Genomic DNA, 24,931 nt, shown 5'->3' with positions numbered 1-24,931 from the left:
TTGGATGTCCTTGCTTCATACCATGTCAGTAATCATTAGGCTTTGGGCATACTAAACAGTTACTACATTTTAAACAAATACACTATAGCTGGAATCAACCATCACTAGGCAAACCATGTAAAATGGTTCTATCTGGATCTCCATTATGCATACCAAACTATACTTCCACTGTCCCCATAGAAATTTGTTTTCAATGTTGTGTACAATAGAGGAATAGTGGTGCACCACCTCAGCTCAAATTTGAGCACCAGTTTAACATTTCTGTAAATTGTTTTTATACAATGGAAGCTGGTTCCGTCTTTAATTGTGACATTTTATAATGCACATGCACATTATTTTCATAAATCTTGAGACATTCTTAGACAGGGATTCCTCCTGCTCATTGGGGGTGACGGGGCCTTCTCGGCGGCTGCCCCCCACTGTGGACCTCACTCCCAACTCACATCAGAACTGCCCCACCATGTTTAAAACTACTCAAAACCCACCTTTCAGACTCATTCCCTACATAAAACCCCAACCCCTCCTGTTTTGTTTACCTTATACTTAACCGTTTGAACTAGTTCCCTCTTATAAAGTAGTTTAATCTGCTCTGTAAAGCATCACTCATTCCCTACATAAAACCCCAACCCCTCCTGTTTTGTTTACCTTATACTTAACCGTTTGAACTAGTTCCCTCTTATAAAGTAGAACCCCAACCCCTCCTGTTTTGTTTACCTTATACTTAACCGTTTGAACTAGTTCCCTCTTATAAAGTTGTTTAATCTGCTCTGTAAAGCGACTTTGTACCTAGAAAAGCACTGTATATACATTTGACTGACTTCCCTTTTTTTGCGCGTGTGCGCTGTTGGTCAGTACAAGTATTTACATACTTTACAGTTTACACTCATGCCTAGCCTATTTTAATGTAGGGGAAGGTGAATAACATGCCAAGTTGACTTCTAAGCAGCTCTCAGCATGGCTTTCCATTGGAGAAATAAGGTAGGCATTTATAAATATTTGGTTTACATCAAGATTACCCTTAAAATATTTTCGAACCCAGACAGTGAACTAGTGAAAACATTCATGCCAACCATGTAATTCAGTTTTTGGTTTATTTTACAAAATATTAATTACAAAAGGAACAAATCTAAATAGAACAGAACTAAATAGTATATAGAAAATAGATGGGCTAAAGGAATAACCCATGGAGAGGTCGTGTTCCATCTTCAGTTTCCTTTACTGAACACGAAAATATCTGGAAAAACATGCAAAAACATATTTTACAAATCCATAAACATTTCATTACAAAGCATAACAGATCCGATTCCAGACGTTTAGATGTAAAAGCCACATACCCAGGAACCATGTTTATAAGTAATAATATGGTGCTTGGATGAACCTTTTACTCTAGTCTAAAACATGAGCAAAAATGTGCATGCTCCCCATCCTGAAGTAACACTACTACCGTTATACTCGCTGAGGCATTCACTGACATTTTGCTTTACATATTCAAAACGTGTTGAAACTATCCAATACTCACTTTGCTGTCACTGTACCAGTCTGTATGTAATATACCGGCCAGCTGTCTCACTAGGCCTGATGATCTTTACTACCTGGAAAAGAATGTTAATGAAAGTTCATAATGTATTTTTTTAAGTACAACTTTAGAAATACGGTAGGTTTAAATGGAATAGTCTTCATCACTTTGTTGGAATAATACAAAAGACACGATGGTCACCTAAAGACTATATACAGCAACAGGCACCATGGCCAAAACGGACTAATATGGTCACTGTGCCACAAACAGAGAAGACAATTCAGAGGTCATGAATCCATATTTCTGAAAACATGTGAAAGAAGTTTGCAGGTATAATGTCAGCAGAAAAATTTGTTCTACTGCTAGGTACATCATAGTTTGGTTACCTGTCCTCTTTTCAGACCAAAGTAGCGAGCCACGGGGTCCCCTGCCTGGATCCTTGGTAGCTGACTCTCCTTCAGTTTGCTGAGGTTTAAGTGTAAAGGAATAGCAAGAAACATGTACCTGGCTTGTACGGTTAAACATCAGTAGCAGACACGTCATACTGTCATTCCTTCAGCTGAATCCAGACTGCTTTTCTATGTTTCATTATAAATAATACCACAACTATCGGGTTGTGAAGCATGCAGTAAAAGATAAAACAAAAATAACATATCTTTAGTGCTTCCCCTTGAATCAACTGTTAAAGCATAAGCGTGAAAAGATACTATCTTGCCAGTAGTTCGACCACTTCTTCTTTTGTCATGACGATGTGTTCCGGAACAAGCTGAAAGACAGGAAGAACAGTGTCACTAAGAACTTTATTTCCCCATTTGTGCATAACGGGACAGTTGTAAAAGGGTCAAAGCAACGTGTTGTTTACCTCATGTTCTGTGATGTTGATGAGCAGCTCTTGCTGTAGAAACTGTTCCAGGATGTATTTGGGGGCCATGTCAACCAGAGACTGGATATAGAAATATATGGCAAGAAATAATTAGACATACTAGTAACCCATATATTTAAAAAAAATCCATATAGCCCCAAAAGAGGGTGAAGGTCAAGTACAGTGCTAATATGGCAACATCCCAATACATGAGCCCTAGCGTCCCTATTACAGTAGCAGATCTACAAGCTCACAACACATTGAAACACAAAGCATTGTGAGCATGTAAATCAGCAATGAGATTTAGTGTAGTGGGAAAAGGGAGGGAACCAAATATAGACCCCTGGGGGATCCTGGCCCACAAAGTGCACACATAAAGTGGTTATGGTACAATAGAAGTCAATTCAAATTACAGCGAAGTTTACTGCGATGTTAGAGTTACATATTGAGTAATATACATGGCTTAGTTATCATTGATGTTTTACCTGTTTGGCTGATGGCGTCATGCCCATCTGAACAACAATGATGGCGCGTGTGATGTTCTCCTCCTGCATCCTCTGACAGTACATCTTGATGGTTTTGATTCCAACCTTGGGTTCCTCTGATAGGTGAAGAGACATTAACAAACACTGATGTCATCTTCTTGCTAGATAATGACTTGTTTAACCCATTAAAACCAGGAAAGCATCCGTGTTATTTTAGATTTTAGCGTTGGCTATTCAAAAATAGCAGATGAACAAGCTCACACTTGAACATCTGCTATTTTTGGACATTTGTGAAAAATCTTGAAAGTGTGGGAACTAATGATTTAGAAGGCATTTGTAGAATCAGCCTCGGGTTTTAACCCATTTTGGGCGGGAACCCCTATTTGTAACTATATCTTTCAGGACGGGAACCCCTTTTGGGGTTGTTGTTGCTATATGTACAGTATATAGACGGGTTTCCTGTTTGTAAACATGAGAGGATATGCGCGCGCAGTGGAGGGGTGAGCCTATAGAGGGCGCTATTACCCGCAGCAGCTCTGTTCAAATCTACATTCATAAAATAAATGGTCTTCACCGGGTTTAATGAAAGATTAAATTATGCAGTTTGTAATATCTTGTTTACTCAATACAAATTTGATTTGTCGGAAGTTGGATCTGTTCGTCTTTTATTTGTATACAATAGCAGCATTATGCCTATTATGCCTATAATAGCAGCATTATGCCTATCTAACTCCCAAACATAACAACAGAGTGAAGGGCACTTCCGGGTTCGTTCTACCCCGGGCATGCGCAGATTGCGCATTCTGCTCTGTGATGACGTCGCGCGGAAACCTGTCTATAGCAACATACATTTGTTGTAATTTTTGAATAAATGTTTGAAGTTTTTCAGAAAACTTTTTTAGAATCGGCCTCAGGTCTAAATGGGTTAAAAAGGTAATATTTGCCCTCAGGCATTCATAATTGGTCATAAACCCACCAGGAAAGAAAATAAACATCTGGTCAGTAGGGTCATCATTGTGTGCAACCAGCACAGTGAGATCGGTCCGTCTGGGGCGACCCTCACTGGGCTTGTCGCCAAACTGACTCTTAAACTCATCCAGAGTTTGGTCCAACTCGTCCTGGGTCACCAGATAGCCTCTGTCGTGACACAACTGAAAGCACAGACGACAGCAGGCTGGTTTAGCGTGAAGCAAACAAAAGATCAGTGTAAATAAGAAAAAGAGGTTGCGCATCAACAATGTGTTTTCTCAGTGGAGTGCCAGACCCAAAGTCCAGTATACATATCAAAAAAAGGAATTTAAAAAAATCCAAAAGGGTAGCACATCTACAAATTTCAATTAAATGGAGGACAAATTACTCACATTTCCACTTACGCGTTTCGGCTATGAGCCTTCCTCAGAGCATGCTCTGAGGAAGCGTTCATTTTATTGGTGTGCCAATAAGGAAATGTGAGTAATTTGTCCTCCATTTAATTGACATTTTTGGATGTGCTACCCTTTTGGGGGTTTTTGTATTCCTTTTTTTGAAAAAGGAATAAAAGTTATTTTCAGAGGCAAATATTGTACTTTTACTCAATTATTTGAAAAATTTAGTTACTAGTTACTTTGCAGATATACATTATTATATTATAAAACATACAACATATATTATACAACCAATTCAGCCCTATTTGAAAATCCGATCTACAACATCGCGTTGTGAGCTTGTAGATCTGCTATTTTCAAACATTTTAGTACTTAGACTTTTGATAAGTATATTTTGATGCCAATACTTTTGTACATTTAATTCAAGTAACATTTTGAACACAGGCCTTTTACCTGTAACAGAGCATTTTTATATTGTGGTATTGCTACTTTTACTTAAGTAAAATATCCGAGTACTTCTTCCACCACTGGACACATTTCTGAGCAGCCTTTATAATAAAATATGATGATGAATACCTACAATGTTACCTTAATATGTCAATTCAACCTTAAAATGAAGTACATTATATTCATATTTGCATGTTAGATCGAAATCACTTGATTGCAGCTAACCTGCAGCTTGTAATGAAATCTCATTCATACAACAACATGGGGCGAAACTTTTTGATTGATTGATTGATTGAATACTTAAATAGTTTGCCCAAAAAAAAAGCACAGAGATACAGTTCTATACAAAAGGATGCTAAAGGATTAACCCCAACAAAGCACTATGGCTTGTTTCCATGGGGGTCATGTGAGTGTATTCAATTCATCACTCGTCTTGTCTGTACATTCATCGAAGAAACGACGTTGAAATGTTTTTGTGACGTACCTGCATGATTGTTTTACGGATTTTCCAGAGCCTGTATGTTTCTTCTTCATCGTCCATCTCTTCTTAGATGATTGTATGATGTCGACTTTGATTAAATTGTTGTTTAGTTCAACTCTCTCTGTGATGTGCTGCTACAGTACTCACGTTTCCGTTGGTCGTCGCACACTGATGATGACGACGTTGTTGATCTGTGTCATCATCACTGAGCGACTGAGATGGGGATCCGCGTTGCCATGTCGGCTTATTATAAGCGACTTTGGGCTTGTTTTCCTGTAAAGTTGCTTGTAAAAATTGGTGGCCTTTGGCCTTGTTTCTAAAGTGTACTTGTTTATTAAGACTTTGCTTAATTTTTTTTAATTGTTTTTTAAACCAGTGGCTCTCAAATATTTTCATAAATGTTTTGTGCCAGGGAGCATTTGTTTTGCTAGAATGTTTCAAAGAAATATTACAAATTTTAAAACAATTTTTGCAAGAGTTTTTATTGTGAGCTTGTAGATCGGCTATTTTCAAAAAGCCGATAAAGTGCTCATGTGGCCTAGTAGTTGCTTCTTCTGGGCTTGTTTTCCTAGACCTGGTTGCTTATTTCTCTCTCAAGCTCTGGCAACACTGATGGAGATCCCAAAACAAAAAGGATGATCATAGAAATCTTATATATTTAATTAATTCATGTATTTATTTCGAAGTGTATGTGTGTGTGTGTGTGTGTGTGTGTGTGGTGGGGGGGGGGGGGCAGTTTACATAAAATAAAGCCTCTCGTAAGAAAACGTTATTTTAAGTTAACATAATATAATATATAATAACAAAATATGAGGGAATTTCCCCCCCGAAAATGTGCCTTTTGGTCGTTTAAATATGGGCTTAAAGCAAACAGCGGGAGGGACTTGTACGTTTGTTATGATTGGTAATCATTCTAAACGCCAATCCAGCTCAAGAATCCACTGTAAGCAATTGACTACCGATCAATGGATTTCAAAATAAAGGTGTCGGTGACGAATATTATGTCGCACTTTATTTGGTTTTATTTCAGATGAAAAAAAAAACTAGCAGCGTTGATTCAATGCAAGGAAAACACGGGATATGTTGGCCATAAAAAAAGCCCAAATCCTACAGCAACCACTGTAAGCCATATGTACTTGCGACAATTAAAAAACCAAACGTCACATTGTGTCATATAACTTTTATTTTTAAATCAACAACCGGAAGTAAGAAGCTTACGCTAGTTGGGTGTGCGCACACACATTTGGCACATTTTCGTGCACTCCACTGACAGGGTTTGATAAAATGAAGCCAGTCTATCGAATTTTTATGTTTGGGGCTTTGGCGAGCAGCTGCACTGGAGTGATACTTGCGATGGTATTGTACTATTTTTTATTGACAACGGTAATATAATTAATTATGTCTTGTTTATGTTCAGTAGGTTCATTGATTTGTCGTTTCATAAATGTAGTTATTGCTGTAAAGTTTATTTTTTAACTACTGTTTTATTTGTTAATGTTACTATTTTAAGGTTACTATACCGTTACATCCCCCATGTGTCAGTGCGGATATATATAAAAAAAACACAGCCTCCTTTTTACCACAATAATATAGCAGCTATGAAACCACATAGGCCTAATAAAGCCCCCTTGATGTTTTATTTTATTTTTATTATTTGCTTTTTAGTAGTTATTTGGTAACTCCAGATAAATATGATGTGGAACATACTTCCACATGTACAGTTAGCTTCTTCCTTCTGCAGGTTTTCTCTGATAAATTAATCATACTGTAAAATACAGAGACAAACCATGTTCTCAAGCTTGCACATGCACTTTAAGATAAACATGTCACGTTTGTTTATGTCAGCGTCAACAGCTTATCTCACTTAACCACATCCTGAGCACTTTACTTGCATGTCATCGTGGCAAAATTATGTGACCATTTTGTGTTCATCTGAGGGTGACTGTTGGATTTACCACATCAAATCCATAACATTATTATTATTATTATTATTATTATTATTATTATTATTATTATTATTATTATATACTTGCTTATATTATTATAAGCAAATTGGCTGGTTTCTTATGCTGTTTACCAATACCAAAATATTTATTATTATTATTATTATTTATTATTTATATTTTGCAGGGTACTGAGTTATATATTGTTTTATTGAGGCGAGGTTTATACGTAGTCGAAAATAATCCATCCTAAATCAGATTAGGTTATTACCCTATCACTAGCCATGTTGAGGCTCTGCCTGGTACCGACTCAGCTCTACGCTGGCATCTCAGTAGGTTGGTTCACTGTGAGAGAAGTGGTATGGAATTCTGTTGCAGAGGGTATCTTAATACATTTCAATAATAAAATTGAGTTAGCAATGTGGAAAGGGAGAACCCCCCCCCCCCCCCCCCCCCCCCCCCCCGTCTACACCTCCCTATGGTGTACACTCAGGCATGTAGCCTAACTGTATGTACAGGATCAGCAGTAATACTCACATGACATGGGCTTGATACTTTGTTAAAGAACACTTGTGCAATGACAGGTCATGCGCAAAAAAGTCTGATCTGAGACCTTACAGTTACAGGATCAACTCTTTGCATAACTTTCTTCCCTGTTGTTCGTCATTGAGAAAAGACACATAACATTGATTTGCCTTGCCACGAGAGTATGCCCTAGTCCTACTGTATATGTTGTCCATCCATAGTGTAACGGTATACGTTGTTTAACCTCTTGAACCCTAGCAAGAATCCCTATTCTACACATGTCGTAATAGGCGAACATTCGCCAAAAAGAGGCAAACATTCGGCTAAAATAACCGATCCACAAGCTCACAACGTGAGCTATATTCGCAAAATGTATTTGGTGTAGAGGGAGAAAAGGAGGGGGCCAAGTATAGATCCCTGAGGGACCCCGGCCAACGGAGTACACAGTTTAAGTGGTAGTGGTTAAACGACAAGGTCAAGTAAAAAAAGCTAAAAATAACATACAGTTAGGTCACTTCAGGCATAATGTTTGACTGATGTAACCTTTTATATGTTAGAGTAGCAGTACAGTATATGATGTAATCATTGCCTGACTATGTCTCATGCCTCTAAGAGGAGATAACCACATGCAGCCTGTGGAAATGTTGTGGACTGTGGACCACTGCAGACGTGTGGTTGATAAGAGTCACAGTCCACTTATCTGTTGTGTTAATCATCACCTGAGCCTCATAAATATAGACACTCAAATATGTGCCTTTGTAGCTGCAAGAGTCAGTAGCGGTTATAGGACTGTAGTGTGGACAGCTGGAGAAATCACTCAGGGTTTGGAGATACCACTTTCTGCCTTCTCAGTGGGCCTTACTGAAAGGCAGTCATGCGGCTGCTAGGGTCCACCATTCTCTTTTCTGTCTTGTTGCAGACTATGGTAAGACCAGTTGAACTGGTGTCACACAGTCCTGTTCGAATTAATAATTGTCTATGTTATTTTGAAAGTAGTGTGAGTGTTGTGAGTTGCTAAGCTAAATTCTCTGCATGAAACTGATCATTGTAATAGGGGGGGTGTAATAGGCCAGGGGATCCTAGAAGCACTTGTGAATTATGTGAATGCGATGTGCCATCGCTGCCTACACTTTTAAACTTGTTTTCGTTGGCTGGTATTTGGTATGTTTGAAAATTAACAGCAAAAACGAAACAAAAGCAAACAAACAACACACAAAGAAAATGGATAGTATGCTGTAGAGATGAAATACGTGGAGTTGTTTTTAAGGTGAACCTTCTTACGAAACTTCTTGACTATCAGATGCAGAGATAAGGGCAAAGATTTTGGCTCACATCTTGCATTGCACAAGCTAGTCACTGTGCAGCAAATATGTGGACATTGGCATGTATCCACCTGCACACACTGTCAGATCTTCCTCATTAGGAAGACGTTCCAACTAACTCACCCAAAATTGTTGTTAAACTCTTGTTTTTCTCTATCTCCTACACAGAGTAACCCAACAGAGGAATGGCAGAGAGCCACATCTATTTATGACTTCTCAGCCACCGATATCGATGGCAACGTGGTATCCCTAGAAAAATACAGGTTAGTTATATGACTATTAATATAAAGAATATTAATAGTCAAATAATAGACAGTGGGTCATTTGCAATATACTGTACAGTAAATATGAGATAGTTACAGTATGTTGATTCAAATTTCCTCATTACAGTTGCAGATGGTGTTTTTCTTGTAATGTGTAACCACCACTACTGTATAATATTTTCACTTTAATCATCTATTTATTAAAGAAACTGTAATAATAATGTATTAGGACCCATACTGTATAGTTAAAGTATGTTGATTCAAAATTCCTCATTGACAGTTGTAGATTTTGTTTTTGTGTAATAGACAACCGAACTGAATAACACTTTCACTTTAATCATCTATTTGTACTACAGTATTAGGACCCATACTGTATGTCTTTACAATTGTATATGCACAGTCCCATACAGTATGTGTATGACTTGTTTTCAGGGGGAATGTTGTCATCATCACCAATGTTGCCTCTAAATGAGGTAAAACCCCAGTAAACTACTCTCAGTTTGCGGAGATGCACGCTAAGTATGCTGAGAGAGGTTTAAGCATCCTGGCCTTCCCCTCCAACCAATTTGGGAAGCAGGTACGTTACATCTGAATTGCCTGCCAAATACAGAGGACCATGCACTTATAGATATAACAATTATAACAGTGCACAACATAGATGTTTATTCATTATTCCAGCACCAGCATAATTACAGTGCCTTTTAGAATAAATACAATTATTGACATGAAAAGTTGACCATCAAAGTAAATGTCATGTAACACAAGTGACACCTAGCACAATGTGCTTTAACATTCTAAGCTAAGTTTGTGTCTTACTAAATGTGTTTACATTTAGTGTGGGTACATGATGTCAATCAGTACCTGAATAATAACATAAGTATTTTGTTTTACTTCCCAGGAACCTGGCACTGAAACCCAGATCAAGGCATTTGCTAAGGGCTACCATGCTGACTTTCCTATGTTCAGTAAGATTGATGTGAATGGGGCCGATGCCCACCCTTTGTGGAAGTGGCTAAAGGAGCAACCCAATGGGAGAGGCTTCCTGGGAAAGTAAGTTGTACTGTTTGGTCATGAGCAAGTCAATGAGTGAACACTGAGCGAGGACAATTAGAACATGTGTTAAAAAAAGCCCCAGGTAGTCAGGTAGTCTCCCATTGTTGTTTATACAATTTCTCCCATTCCTCCTCTGTCATATCAAAGTTTCCCTCCCTTCTAGAGTCTAGAAATGATCCCATGGCATGAGTTAACTTATAACACCTGTAAACACTTTTAATAGCCCTGAATTGACCTTATCTATGTTGTCATTTCTAACAATTTGTTCAATTTGATGGCACACTTGTAGTATGTAAGTATCTATACAAATCTTGATCGGCTACGCTAGACCATGTTTATCTTTCAAATCTTGGAAACTCTTAATCAGCCCTTTGTTGATAAATGCACAGTAAGCTGTTAGCCCCCGCTCTCGCTGTTCCAAACCCAAATCCTGCAATCCAACCTGTTTGGTACAAAATCCAAATCAAACGCACACCACCGTAGCACTGCTCCAAATCTCTTTCATATCATTTGATCCAATTACGTCATGCCCAGGCCTGGGATTTCGTCATTTTAGGGGCAAGGCCACTTGGCCTTTGGTGTTGTCCATTTTTTTTAGAGCACAAAGGCCAAATGCCAGGGCCGGAAGGCCATCAAATAAAACAAGATTTTAGTCCATTGAAATAATTAATTGAATTTAAGGATGATTTTAAATTTAATATGTAGACCATCTGCAGTGAAATAAATACATTATGGTATTTACAATCTGATCCATGCTCAGCCCTGCACCAATCAAAGTTACTGGATTGGTTTAAAGATTGGGACTCATGGGAGTTAAGAATTCAGAATAGAAAGAAAGAAAGAGACACTGGTGTCTACATATTGACAAGAAAGAGACAGAGGAGAAAGTGGTACAGTCAGCTGGGGCATTAAGGCCACTGTGGCTTCAGGACATGCCATTTTTTTGAGGGGCACAAGGCCAGACTGAGGGGCACTGACGGCCATGGCCTTCGCGGTCTCCCTGAAATTCCTGCTCTGGTCGTGCCATATTTTTAGAGCCACTTGAATCCACTGGTCTTCTTTCTCCATCAGATACTTAACCAATCCACTCTCCCCCACCATAGCCTGTATAGGAACCTGTTCTGCCATATCCCTCTCAATCTCCTTCCATCAAATTGGAGTATGATGGATTGCACAGATAAACCAGTGGTTTTATGCTGCCTTGTAATAATCCTTTAGATTCGGCAAACGCCAATGCTCCTTTATCATTAGATATCTGCAGAGTCTTATACTTAATTCTAGTTTTCTTTCCCTGCCAAATATATTTAGATATAAAGATATGCAGTGTTTTTACATACCTTAAATATACCTTAATGTTATTCAGTAATGAGCAAACTGTTAAATTGCACTTGAATGACAGTTTAAATAATATGTCATTAGAGCATAGATAAATTGTAGTCAGTGTGGTTGGTATAATCTTCTCACATTTGTTATTTCTTTCACCCCTGCAGCAGTATCAAGTGGAATTTCACCAAGGTAAGCACAGTGTTTATGTTCAGTCACTTAAATATTTGTAGATGTGATTGGAGTCACCATAGCTGACAAAGAATCTATTGTTCTTGTGCCAAGAGTTCACATAGCAAAAGCTATGGTATACCATTCCTGTACAGAGACGTGCAAGTACAATATGTGCAATGTTACTGTAAGGCAAATAATTGTAATTATTTTGAATATAGTTCTAGGCTACTCATATGGTAATACCCATATACAGAAGGTGAATGCTATTTACCCATTGAAAAGACTAGCAATTTGTAGAAAATCTTTCACACATACAATACATCTTTGTTTTGTTTGTGCATTTAATGTTCTAATGTCCCGTTGACTCTCTGTTTTTAGTTTCTCATCAATAGAGAAGGCCAAGTGGTGAAGAGATATGGACCAATGGATGATCCGAGTGTATGTAGAAAATAACCTTATTGTTTGATCTAATGCTGAGTGGAATAACTGGACTACAGTAGGCCTTTTAATGCAGAAATCGTAGATGTGTGTTATTGTCTTAGACTTGGAGGGACAGGGACATTATCACGATTTTCAACATTACCTTTTTGTTGTAGGTCTATTAGCAGACAACTGACCAGTCTTCTGTGTGACTCTCAAATGCTGCCGAAGTTGTTTAAACTCCTGTGACTCACTCATGTAAAATCGGTGAATGTGGCTTGGTTTTTATTACCTACTCTCAGTGGTTGTGTGCCATTGTCCTTGTTTGCTGTATTTACGGTAAATGTGCGACCTTGACTTCAGAAAATATGAATCCGGTTAATGTAACTGCCGCTATATACTATTTGGCCGTGGCAGGCCAAAGCTTGCCCTTGTAATGCATCACGGGAACTGTAGGAACACCAGTTGACAGAACGGTCATTGTATAGTATAGTACTGTTATTCTATGATAACCATCAACATTTAAATGAAATGCACTTCAAAAGCTTTATATTGTCCCTATCCTTCCAAGTCGGACATCCCACCCATGACCCAAAATTGCATTATAAAGCAAAATGCCAGACACCAGAGGATTAAATGCAAACAAACTCTTAACACATAGTCATACTCTGAGAGTTAGTGCAGATCACGTGTACATATCTGTTAATGTGGGATAGAGAATACAGTATAAAGGAAAGAGAAACGATGACGTCTTCTTGATAACTAAAGATGTAATGTGACATTGATATTTCTTGGAAATTGGCAAACTAACAACAAAAGAACATTATCTAATAGTATGAACTTCAGTGTAACTTTAGGTAGGGTAAGTGATATTGTATTTTCTGTTTATTAAAAGAGCTGGAGAGACAGGGATACCCCTGCTACTGAACAAACACTCTATAGCAATGAGTACTATCAGAATATAGCACCATTTTAACACTTATTTTAACAAAGGAAAATCACTTACCCTACCTTTTAATGTACTTGTGTGTGTTACAATGCTTTGAGTGGGAGATGTAATGGATTTCCTCTGCTGTTTCTTGCTTTTCAGGTGGTGGAGAGGGACCTTCCCAACTATCTTTAAATCCATACTGACTTGACTGATCATGCTTAACTTATTGATTCTACATGCCATCATCCCTTTATCCTCTACCTCTCCAAGTACCAGTGGGTATGATTGGGTCCACCCCAGACCAGTGACGGTATGTCTGTAAACCCGCTTTGCGGATGGGACACACCTGATGAAAATGGCGTGCAAACCTTCTGGGAGGACCCCAACACTTTATCCATTTAGTACACAGGAGAGAGAGAGGATTAATCCCTAAACTCATTAGTAACTCTTATGACAACTATGTTATAATCAGCTAAATTGTAGCATAATTTTCATAATAAAAACGACTGAAATTTTGTTCTAATGATAATGTTGTCTCTTGTGTTATTTGTTTGCTGGAAGCACATTGTTTTCACTGTTTATGTTCTGTGATTAAATAAGATACTTCATGTTTTAGATTCAGCAAATAATCGTGAATTAGTGTTTGTGGTTCCAGTGGAAATTTAAGATGACAAAAGTGTACTACAGTGCCCTCTATTGGAAATTGCTACTAATGGCATCTATACAAAGACAGCCACAATCCCCATGCTTGTATTCATATTATTGATCTAAATAGTAATTCATCTTATTATTATGAAAATTATTAACAACAATTTTTATAGGTTAATGTTATCATGTGTTTTAAAAAATCCTTTGAATAGTTACCGCTAGTTCTCAATAAGAGTTGAATTCAAGACGATTAAATGAGATGTAATAAAAACAAGTTACATTTTCAACGTAAGGGACCAATTCTACAGACATAGATAAACCCCTATACAAAGAAGGAATTGGAAAAGATCACATAGATTCAACTCACTTATACTATACAATAGATAAACCCCTATCCTATCTCATGCAAAGTCTTTGGCTTTAACTTAAAGAGTTATTTCACTTTCAAAAAAACTTTTGGTCATTTTATCATCTACTCAGGCCTTTTTGAACCCCCCAGACAGTTTTTAAGTTGCTTGATTCATTATTTAGATATTTGATATTCATTTTATCAGACACGCCCCCTTCCTATACAAACCCATTGTAACTTCAAACTTCATTTTAACCATGTAAGATTCATCAAAAACACCCGTCCTTGGTTCTGGTGACTCATCCTGCCCTCCTAATGCGTGAGGGGGCCGTGTTTTTTCAATAATTTTTTTCATTTATTTTTAATATTTTTTGGGGAAAATGAAAAAAATACAATAATATTAAATAAAATAAATGAAAAAATGTATCGGAAAAACACGGCCCCTCACGCATTAGGAGGGCAATGTGAGTCACCAGAACCAAGGACAGGTGTTTTTGATGAATCTAACATGTTTAAAATGGAGTTTGAAGTTACAATGGGTTTGTATAGGAAGGGGGCGTGTCTGATAAAATGAATATCAAATATCTAAATAATGAATCAAGTAACTTAAAAACTGTCTGGGGGGTTCACAAAGGCCTGAGTAGATGATAAAATTCCCCAAAGTTTTTTTGAAAGTGAAATATCGCTTTAAATAAATGAATCCTGTAGTCCTAAACAAAACATCTTACAAATAAAGATAGTAATGTAAGCATGGCTTCTGGTGGAACATAAATCTTAAACCAGACACTATGCTGGTTTGTGATGGACATTTTTGTCAAACAAAATGAGCAGTCATTAATATGTCCAGAAACACCTAGGCCCTAATTGTTAACTAGTGGACTCCTCCTTATGTGCCATAGTGTCTGTGCCAGTGTGCTAAACATTTTTAAAGGACAGCATTTTCTTTATTAATTAAATCAGTGTCCTACCTATTCTGAAGAAAACCTGGAGACTGGCAAGTCAGCCACTGTATGCTTGATGTATGCCGGCATCAATGCAGCATGATCCAAGTCTATTCCATGTTTGGAATTTCAATAATTGGGTCTTATCAGTAAAGTCAGCACTTTCATCGCACATTACATTTTTTTTTAAATCAAAGATTTTGCCCATAGGTACACATCTGTCTGTCTATTGACACATTGATAACACCTGCAGACACTTCATTGCATGAGGTCTTTAAATGGTGTAAAATAATTAAGAAATATTTCAGTAATGAGTTTTGATGGTCACATACCCCTACTTCCCCATAATTTGCAAACTAATGGTTTGAGTGCTTAAGACATTTAGCCATGCATGACCCTTTTACCTTTTGCGGTTTTTGTTTTTTGTAATAATTTTCAGCAGGCTCCAATTACCAGCCCATAGCAGGTTTATCCCTCAACCTTCTTAATTGAGTGAGTTTCCTGTGAGAATATAAGTCTATTTTGAAGTCAAAGATATTTAAAACAGATATGTGTTCATCAAAAGGATTTGCCCCTACACAGTCAAATCTAATCTAATTTATCCTTGAGTGTGCAAATGTAACCAACTGGACAAGGAAGGGTCCATTTAGTTACATTTGTACACTCTCAGACTTTAAGTAATTAATTTACTCTGTGTGTACTTTTCAGTGGTGGAAAGTAACATTTACTCAAGTACTGTACTTAAGCACAATTTTGAGGTATTTTTTGCTTTACCTGGAGTATTTCCAATTTGCAGTACTTTTACTCCACTACATCTCAGAGGCAAATATTGTATTTTTTACTCCACCACAATTATTTGAAAGCTTTAGTTACTTTGTAGATTTGTATTATTATTACAAAACATACATTAACCACTTCAGCCCTATATACATTTTGGCCATGTCGTATATGGTCCAATTGACCAGGCGGAAACAACACTATTCCATAACTATTCCCTAAGTGCAAGAATCCAGTTTGAAAGAGGGTTTGTCCATAGAAATGTATTTATTTCCATCGACGTGACATCTGCATTGCCAATCACAGAGTGTACCTAAATCACTAAAACATTGCACTTTATACAGACAGACATTTGACTTAGGACCTACCTCCCAGTCCTCCTTCTGACCACTCACAAACAGGCTTTTAGAAACAAAAGGCCAGCCTTTCTCAGTCATCACAAGGAATTAGCATCTGCCTAGATTTAAACATGTGACAATTTACTTGAACCCTTATCTATAAAACTATACTTTTACACAAGCTCATATTATGAAATCTTTGTTTAACATCTTATTATCTTCAAAATAAGTCCACACACATGTATTCATGATTGCAAACAGAAGTTAGAAATACAATGAGTCAACAAAGACCACAGTTACTTTAAGACTGAACATTTTCCTTAAATGACATTTCTCTTTGTTAACAACACAAGTCCTAGTTATCCAGACTTTAATCATTTTAACTACACACTTAAGACCTAAGAAAGAAGAATAACCAAAGTGTATATATTTTAACTGTTTACCCAGTCATCTTGACCTGGCTTCTAACCATTCACTACACATTTCCTGTCTGTAGCTGATCGGCCCAGGAAGGAACAATGATTACTCTGATTAGTTTAAATGAATACAAAAGCCTTGCCCTGATAATCAAGACAAGACAGAGGGTGTCAATGCCTCTGAACCAAGGAACAAAAGGTTTATCAAAACGACTGTTGTGCCTCTCACCTCTTACCTGGACTCTACAATGGCCAGGAACTCTGAACTGATTGCATTACAGCTGAGCCCACACAAAGTTGGGTGACATCTCTCCCTAGCTTACAGTACTTGATCAAAGGTCAAACTCAGTTCTAAATACAAACCTTCGAGTATTTTACCAATTAAATGGAATATCATGGAAATCCATGTTCTCATGTTTGAAATGCTACTTTTAGTCCTGGATATACCATAGCCATTTGAAAATAACCGATCTACAAGCTCACAATGCTTCGCGATGCGACGCATTGTGAGCTTATATATCGGCTGTTTTCCAAAGATTTGGAAAACAGCCTACTTTTACTTTTGGTACTTATATATAATGTATATTTAGATGCTGATACCTTTTTACTTTAAACATGTAATATTATGTACTTCTTCCATCACTGGTGTTACTTGTATTCAAAGCAGAGACATATAGACCCCTTAACAGACGATGTCACACTGATAAGAACCAGTATGCGTGCAACCAGTATGCGCTCAAATGAAACCCATTCTGTCAGGTCTCGCTAGGACATTACATTACATTACAGTCATTTAGCAGACGCTTTTATCCAAAGCGACTTACAATAAGTGCATTCAACATAGGAAGGGAACGAAACTACTAATCACCAGAAGTCTTAAGTGCATTTCCTGCAAAAACAAGCAACCAAGAGTATACCTAGCGCTAAGGTAAAAGTGCAATATATCAGCTACCTACTTTCTTAAACAGGTGAGACAAAATAGCAAAATCAAATGAGCACGAGCTAAATACCACTATAGTCTTCAAATAAATGTAGAAAAGAAAGAAGAGAAACAAAGATCCAATAAAACAATACAAAAATAAAACAAGAGTTCGTACAACTAGTTAACAACAAGTAGGCCAGGCAAAGAGGAAGGGTAGTATTTCCTGAAGAGGTGGGTTTTCAGCCTGCGGCGAAAGATGGGCAGTGACTCTGCTGTCCTGACATCAGTGGGAAGTTCATTCCACCACTGTGGGGCCAGAACAGAAAAAAGTTGTGACCGTGTCGATCGACCAGAAGGACCCTTGAGTGACGAGGCAATCAGTCGCCCCGAGGTGGCAGACCGAAGTGGTCGGGCGGGGGTGTAGGCAACGACCATAGCGCAGAGGTAAGAAGGAGCTGTTCCTTTCACTGCCCTATAGGCTAGCACCAGGGTTTTAAACTGAATGCGAGCCGCTACGGGGAGCCAGTGCAGAGAACGGAGAAGGATAGTTGTGTGGGAGAACTTGGGGCGGTTGAACACCAGACGAGCCGCAGCTTTCTGAACAAGCTCCAGAGGTCTAATGGCTGATGCCGGAGCACCAGCAAGGAGGGAGTTGCAGTAGTCCAGGCGGGAGATGACAAGAGCCTGGATGAGCACTTGGGCTGCCTTCTCCGTGAGGAAGGGGCGAATCTTCCTGATGTTGTAGAGGAGGAATCTGCAGGACCGTGTCACTGATGCGATGTTAGCCGAGAACGACAGTTGATCGTCCAAGGTCACACCCAGATTCTTCGCAGTCCGAGTTGACGTCACCACAGCATTATCAATGGTGATGGCCATGTCTCGGTGCGGACAGCCCTTCCCCGGGAGGAACATCAGCTCGGTCTTGTCCAGGTTGAGCTTCAGGTGGTTCGTCGACATCCACTCCGAGATGTCAGCCAGACAAGCAGCAATGCGTGCCTCCACTTGTGTGTCAGAGGGGGGGAATGAGAGGATCAGCTGGGTGTCATCGGCATAGCAGTGGTAGGAAAAGCCATGGGAATGGATGACAGCACCAAGAGATGTAGTGTAGAGAGAGAAAAGAAGAGGACCCAGAACCGAGCCTTGGGGAACCCCAGTAGTGAGCCTGTGTGGTTCTGACACAGACCCTCTCAGCATCACCTGGTAGGAGCGACCCGTCAGGTAGGATGCAAACAGGGAGAGTGCAGAGCCTGAGACACCCATCCCCTCGAGGGTGGAGAGGAGGATCTGATGGTTCACCGTGTCGAACGCTGCAGACAGGTCCAGGAGTATCAGGACGGAGGAGAGAGAGTTCACTTTAGCGGCATGGAGCGACTCCGTCACTGCCAGGAGGGCAGTCTCTGTCGAGTGACCCACTTTGAACCCAGACTGGTTGGAGTCCAGGAGGTTGTTCTGGTGGAGGTAGGAGGACAGTTGTTTAAAGACAGCACGTTCGAGAGTTTTAGATAGGAAGGATAGAAGGGAAACCGGTCTGTAGTTCTTGATCTCAGAGGGGTCAAGTGTCGGTTTCTTCAGGAGGGGGGTTACTCTGGCAGTCTTGAAAGTAGAGGGAAAGTAGCCAGACGTCAGAGAGGTGTTAATAAGGTGGGTTAAGAAGGGAAGAAGTTCAGGTGCAATAGACTGCAGCAGAGTGGATGGGACCGGGTCCAGAGAGCATGAGGTGGGGCGACTAGAGGTAACAAGGAGAAGGACCTTGTTAGGGGAGAGGGGAGAGAAGTGGGATAGAGAGGGGGGGGGAAGAGGAGTAGATGAAGGTAGAGAGGGGGGGGGGCAGGCAGACGGTGTGGGTAGTGCGCAGGGCACCAGCCAGGGGAGGAGGGAAGGAGGATCGGATATCGTTCACCTTCTTGTCAAAGAAGTTGGCGAAATCGTCAGGGAGGAGGGACGAGGAGGGAGGAGGGGGTGGTGGTTGCAGGAGAGAGGAGAAAGTTTCAAAGAGTTTTTTAGGGTTGGAAGCAGAAGCCTGAATTTTAGTGCAGAAGAAAGCAGCTTTAGCAGCTGATAGAGAGGAGGAAAAAGTAAAAATGAGAGATTGGAAGGTGAGAAGGTCCTCCAGGAGGTTGCCATTTCTCAGCCACTCTCAGGCTCCGTCTCTCAGTCCGCACTGAGTCCGACAACCAGGGGGCAGGTGGAGTTTGGCGTGCAGGCCTGGTGGCTAGTGAGGACGCGCCTCACTAGCAAACACACGAGAGGGGTTGGGGTGTGCTGAAACCAGCACACCCCAAAACAACAGGTCGAGAATAAGATTGCGTGAAACAATCACTCGTGCGTCCAGTCTCAATGTTGGTAAACAAATAATTGGTCTATGGATCAAATGAAATCAAATGACTTATATTATGGCAAATAGAAGAACATACTATGAAAAATTCAAACACATGATATATTATTGAAAAGAAAACAAAATAAGAAAAGAAAAAAGAATGCATGTTGTTGAAGGCAATCTGTTTACATCTGTACCTGTGTTGTGTTTTTTTCATGATCTTGCTGTGTTCCTGTCATGACCGCCAGTTCCCACCTGATGTTGTGTGGGAGTTAAGACCGCTCCAGACCGTCCTGAATAACTGCTAGCTTACATAACGTCTTAAGGCTAGGACTTAAGTCTAGGATGTACAGGTCATCAGAAAAGGCTTTCTGATGACTTGCTCCTCCGAAGACGACGACACGATCTCCCAGCAGGCAACAGCAGGGCTGAGACCACCAGCTAGGGCTTTCCCCTCTGGGCTCAACCTTCTTCCAGCTGAAGGTCTGTGGGTCCAGTATGAACAGATCGCTGAAGTACTCAAAGTTGTCCTCTAGACGGACTTTGCGACAAAACACGTACAGCTCTCCGTTGTAGGAAAAGGCAGAATGATAGTATCCTTTGGGAAGTCTCTGTGTCAAACACTCGGAGGAGCAGGTACTCGCTTATCAACGTTTCGCCCTCAAACACGAACATCTTTGTCCCGATGATGGTGGCAGAGTTCCATAAGTTATCCGGTGGAGGTGTAATGCCTCCGGCGTTAATCAAAGACCAGACCATCGTGGCGGTGTCCAACTTGTAGAGGTCATACGTGTGTCTCATCTCCTTGTCGAATCCTCCACAGATATACATGACCTTCCCCGAGACGCAGGCCGAGTGCTCCTTCCTCCCCTCCGGGACGCTCCCGGAAACCTCGGGACTGAGCCACCTGTGAGTGTCCACGTCAAACGCGTACAGATCGTCCCTGCACATATTTACCTCGCAACCCCCCCAGATATAGATGGTATCTTCTATCAGCACCGCCGTGTGTCCCTGGAGGCAAATCCCTCCAGCGTAAAGACACTGTGTTTAAGACGTGGACGCACATCTGATCGCTGTGGTTCTTGTGGGAACCTTCAAAGGAGTAGACCTCGTGTCCTACTGACACCGCAGGGAAACGGTGCTGCGTGGCCGGTGATCCTTTCAGACGTGCCGTCCAGTGGAACATCTCGTAACAACAACTCTGTAGAATAAAGTGGAGTAGATCAAAGTAGAATAAAGTGTGTTAGAGTATAGATTAAAGTAGATTAGTCTTCCTGTATCACTTGTATTGGTACAGCAATACAAACATCACATGAAGCTCAGCCAATCCCTGCAGCCAATGTGTTTTGGTTGGCCAGTCATGGAAATCGATAAACCAATGCCTGGTTTCGGCTTCCCTGATTGGTCGACCCAACCCTTTGGCTTCCCGGCTTCCAGTATGTAGCAAATTGTTTGCCGTTGTCACGTTGTGAACCTGGAGAGTTTAGGACTCATACAAATGCAAATACTTACAAAATAAGGCTTTTTCACGTAACGCCACAACATGTTGTATGCTTATCAGTAGACATAAGCAGAGGCTGGCCCTGCATTATGGGCCCATTAAAACCACATGTGGGCGCTAGAGAGTTAATGTCTTGTGGTAATTGTATTTCATAGTTTTCTTCTGTGGTTTTTGGCAGTTAAGACGTAACAGTTCAGTCACTTTTCATAAAACTTTGTTGAATGGTAGAGGGGGCATGTCACATGGGCAATGATTGAATCTTTCTCTGATTGGCCAAAGGGGGGCGCTATAGCAATCGATCGAAAATGCTAACTTCTGCGCTCGGGTGGTGCAGTGGTAAAGTCACTGCCCACCACCACGGAGGTTGTGGGTTCAACTCCACCGTGGTGCATCCGGCTTTGTCGAGAGTCTATACAAACACAATTGGCCCGTGTTCAGGGGAGGGAAGCCGGGCGGGGAGGAGGAGGGTTATATCGGTCATTGCACGTACTCCTACGGGCTGGGGGGGGGCACCTGTCAGCGGGGAGTGTTGGGCGGGAGTAGGACTTAGGCTCTACGTCCTCCTGGTGGGGGCTCCTCACTGGCAGGTGAGTCAGTAGGATACAACAGCAGTGACAACACAGAAATGTGTGTGGGGAGGAATTAATTGGCATAACGACTAAATTGGGGAGAAAAAGGGGTAAAAAAATAATTGGCTACTGTAAATTAAAACAAAAAAGGAAAATGCTGACTTCTAACAGGCATAACTCACGACCTTTGACCTACAGCCATGAATTATTTTACACCTATGCCTCCCACCATGAAGAACATACAGTATTTGCTTCTGTGACCTATGACCTGCATGTCGACCTTACATGTGCAACGGTCGGCCCCCACCTTCACTTAATGCGGCCCGCAGGTTAATATCAGAATAGTGATATATTATTGATTTCAGCTGTTACAATTCCTAACATGCAAACATGACCCGCTTTAATTACTTCAGTCTATATTAGTAGTTTAATGACTAGTATTAACACTCTGTCTTTTATGTCCAATGTATTTGTATGTAAGTTCATAAAGTTAACATAAGTATAACTAAATGCATTATTATTATTATTTTTTTATGTTACTTCTTTTCAAAAATAGACGATCTACAAGCTCAAAACGCGTCACAGTACGTTAAACCTGTCTGCATGTGCTGTCTCTCAGTGGATATGCCCAAACATGGAGATGTCTGACGCCATAGCTCTGACATCAGACCCATGTCGTAGCCCCGCCTCCAAATACCCCGCCAGCGGGTTCTGTGTTGGTTCTACCGACATGCTCTCCGACAGACAGTTGACGGCTTTGAGGAACAGGTTTAAGAGAGAGGCCGACTCTCTGCTGCAGGAAGGGGGAGAGGAAGAGGAGTCCGGTGGAGAGCTCGTTCGAAAGAGCCCAGAGCAGACCGACACGACGCCCCTGCCTCGTCTCAACAGACACTCGGTTTTCTGGATCCTCGCCTCCGTCTGCGTCACCTACTGTGTGGACTTTGTCCGCGTCGTCCTGTACAGTGAGGACATCAAACAGCGGTGGTTGGACGCGGGCCTCGTGCTCCTCGGCGTCTGCCTGTGTCTGAGCACGTTCTGCGTGGTGTACCTGGAGTGGTTCCGGGGCGTCCGGCGCTACGAGCAGGAGTACCCCGCCGTGCTGCCCGTCACCACCGCGGCCTTCGCCGCGGCGTCTTTCTGTCTGAACGTGGCGCTGTGGCCCGTCTGGCGCCTCCTCACTCCGCTCATTATGTCCACTCAGTGCATGGGCCTGTTGATGCTCCTCACCTTACTGGGGTGACGTTAAGCAGCCTGATCTCACACTATTTAGTATACATTGCACAGACCCAGTGCACGTCATACTGTGCATAGTCGCCTAGAAAACCAGAAAATCTGTGCATATGTACGGCGAGTCCCACGGTGGGCGTAACCGGTTGCAACCCGGAAGCAGAGCGGTCTTCACAAGAAAATGTACGATTCTGTGCCTATCGGTACATAACTCAAACGGCGCTGAGTAGTCTCAAGCGAACGTCGCAACGTTCGGGGCGGCATCTCGCTCGCTTTAGCTCACTCGGTGGTCCCTCACGTGGCTCCAGTTCGCTTGAGACTGCGCCTCCGCAATGGTTTAGTCAATGGAGGAGATGCGAGGCGGCTATGCACGGATTTTCGGGTTTTCAAGGTGTCTATGCACGGAATGACACTTGTGCAATGTATACTAAGTCATGTGAGATCGGGTTGAGTTAAGATGGTCCTCAACTTACTGGGGTGAAGTTAAGACCCTCTATGGGCCTGTTGATGCTCCTCACCTTACTGGGGTGAAGTTAAGACCCTCTATGGGCCTGTTGATGCTCCTCACCTTACTGGGGTGAATTTCAGACCGTCTATGGGCCTGTTGATGCTCCTCACCTTACTGGGGTGAAGTTCAGACCGTCTATGGGCCTGTTGATGCTCCTCACCTTACTGGGGTGAAGTTCAGACCGTCTATGGGCCTGTTGATGCTCCTCACCTTACTGGAGTGACGTTTAGATTCAGGGGTGATGCAACTTTGATGATGTAGACTCTAGGAGGAGTCCACTAGACATTAGGAGGAGTCCACTAGTTACTGGTGGACTCCTCCTAATGTGCCATAGTGTCTGTGCCAGTGTGCTAAACATATAAAAACGATAAAACGATAGCATTTTCTTTATTAATTAAATCAGTGTCCTACCTATTCTGAAGAAAATCTGGAGACTGGCAAGTCAGCCACTGTATGCTTGATGTATGCAGGCATCAATGCAGCATGGTCCAAGTCTATTCCATGTTTGGAATTTCAATAATTGGGTCTTATCAGTAAAGTCAGCACTTTCATTGCACATTGCATATTATTACAGATATTATTTTTTTTAATCAAAGATTTTGCCACGTACACATCTGTCTGTCTATGGACACATTGATAACACATGCAGACACTTCATTGCATGAGGTCTTTAAATGGTGTAAAATAATTAAGAAATAGATCGGCTGTTTTCCAAAGATTTTTGGGCGGTGAAACCGCCCCTATAAGTGAGGTTTGGATATTTGTACAATTATCCTGCGCTGTGATTGGCTAAAAAGTACCCCGCCTAACCCTGCACCGTGATTGGCCAATCACAGTCTATTCAGGACTGTGATTGGCCAGTGTCACATGACAGCTAGCAAGACACCGCCCACTTCACACAGGGTGTGATTTTTAATACATTTTGAACTTGTGAAATGGGACACTCTGCACAATGAGTAGCCTACTTTTACTTTTGGTACTTTAAGTATATTTAGATGCCGATACCTTTTTACTTTAACTCGAGTAAATTTTGAATGCGGGACTTCTACTTGTAACAGAGTATATCTACATTGCAGTATTGATACTTCTACTTAAGTAAAACATGTACTATTATGTATGTCTTCTTCCACCATCACTGGTGTTACTTTTATTCAAAGCAGAGCTAATGGATCAAATGACTGCAGTTACCCCAGTATTGGCCAGGAGGGGGCGTTAGAATGCAAGCTGCTGCCTGCCTGCTGTGCATACCATATTTTGTAATAGTGGCAGCAAGTGCAGCGTAGTCGTGAGGAGCAGCAGCAGCAGCAGC

At 40.9% G+C, this 24,931-nt stretch overlaps 3 protein-coding genes across 6 annotated transcripts; 2 read left to right on the top strand and 1 right to left on the bottom strand.

Moving 5' to 3' along the window:
* The first annotated feature begins 897 nt into the window (after positions 1-897).
* Positions 898-13,638, top strand: gpx4a (glutathione peroxidase 4a). 4 transcript variants are annotated; one of them, XM_080430172.1, is made up of 7 exons: positions 898-978; positions 9,114-9,208; positions 9,641-9,785; positions 10,107-10,258; positions 11,752-11,776; positions 12,137-12,196; positions 13,269-13,638. In XM_080430172.1, exons 1-7 carry the CDS (start codon positions 955-957, stop codon positions 13,299-13,301), a joined length of 534 nt encoding a protein of 177 aa, XP_080286298.1. In that variant the 5' UTR covers positions 898-954; the 3' UTR covers positions 13,302-13,638. The 4 variants fall into 4 exon arrangements, with proteins under 4 accessions (XP_080286298.1, XP_080286296.1, XP_080286295.1 ...); XM_080430170.1 differs by lacking the exon at positions 898-978 and adding an exon at positions 6,384-6,511; XM_080430169.1 differs by lacking the exon at positions 898-978 and adding an exon at positions 6,402-6,538.
* Positions 1,078-5,313, bottom strand: polr2eb (RNA polymerase II, I and III subunit E, b). Its single transcript, XM_080430718.1, has 8 exons — positions 5,159-5,313; positions 3,840-4,014; positions 2,864-2,979; positions 2,379-2,459; positions 2,224-2,282; positions 1,903-1,981; positions 1,520-1,592; positions 1,078-1,234 (listed from the first exon to the last, which is right to left on the bottom strand). The coding sequence occupies exons 1-7, from the start codon at positions 5,213-5,215 to the stop codon at positions 1,527-1,529; spliced, it is 633 nt and encodes a 210-aa protein (XP_080286844.1). The 5' UTR covers positions 5,216-5,313; the 3' UTR covers positions 1,078-1,234; positions 1,520-1,526.
* An 8,883-nt stretch (positions 13,639-22,521) lies between the features above and the next one.
* Positions 22,522-23,127, top strand: LOC308086996 (transmembrane protein 128-like; the record flags this gene model as incomplete). The annotated part of the gene is made up of 1 exon (XM_080430636.1): positions 22,522-23,127. The coding sequence occupies one exon, from the start codon at positions 22,522-22,524 to the stop codon at positions 23,125-23,127; it is 606 nt and encodes a 201-aa protein (XP_080286762.1).
* Between the last annotated feature and the right edge of the window lie 1,804 nt (positions 23,128-24,931).

Source organism: Gymnoscopelus braueri (assembly GCF_963280865.1).
Source record: "Gymnoscopelus braueri genome assembly, chromosome: 6".
Classification (NCBI taxonomy): Eukaryota; Metazoa; Chordata; class Actinopteri; order Myctophiformes; family Myctophidae; genus Gymnoscopelus; species Gymnoscopelus braueri.
The sequence above is the reverse complement of the archived record's forward strand: the minus strand, read 5'-3'. Positions and strand labels throughout refer to the sequence as shown.

Bases quoted from the DNA above. Each gene is read 5' to 3' on its own strand.
- polr2eb (XM_080430718.1), bottom strand. From the start codon at position 5,215: ATGGACGATGAAGAAGAAACATACAGGCTCTGGAAAATCCGTAAAACA. The intron at 4,015-5,158 runs GTACGTCACAAA...CTGTGCTTTCAG, and splicing joins TCCGTAAAACAATCATGCAG to TTGTGTCACGACAGAGGCTA. The intron at 2,980-3,839 runs GTGGGTTTATGA...TTCACCTATCAG, and splicing joins GATGTTTATTTTCTTTCCTG to AGGAACCCAAGGTTGGAATC.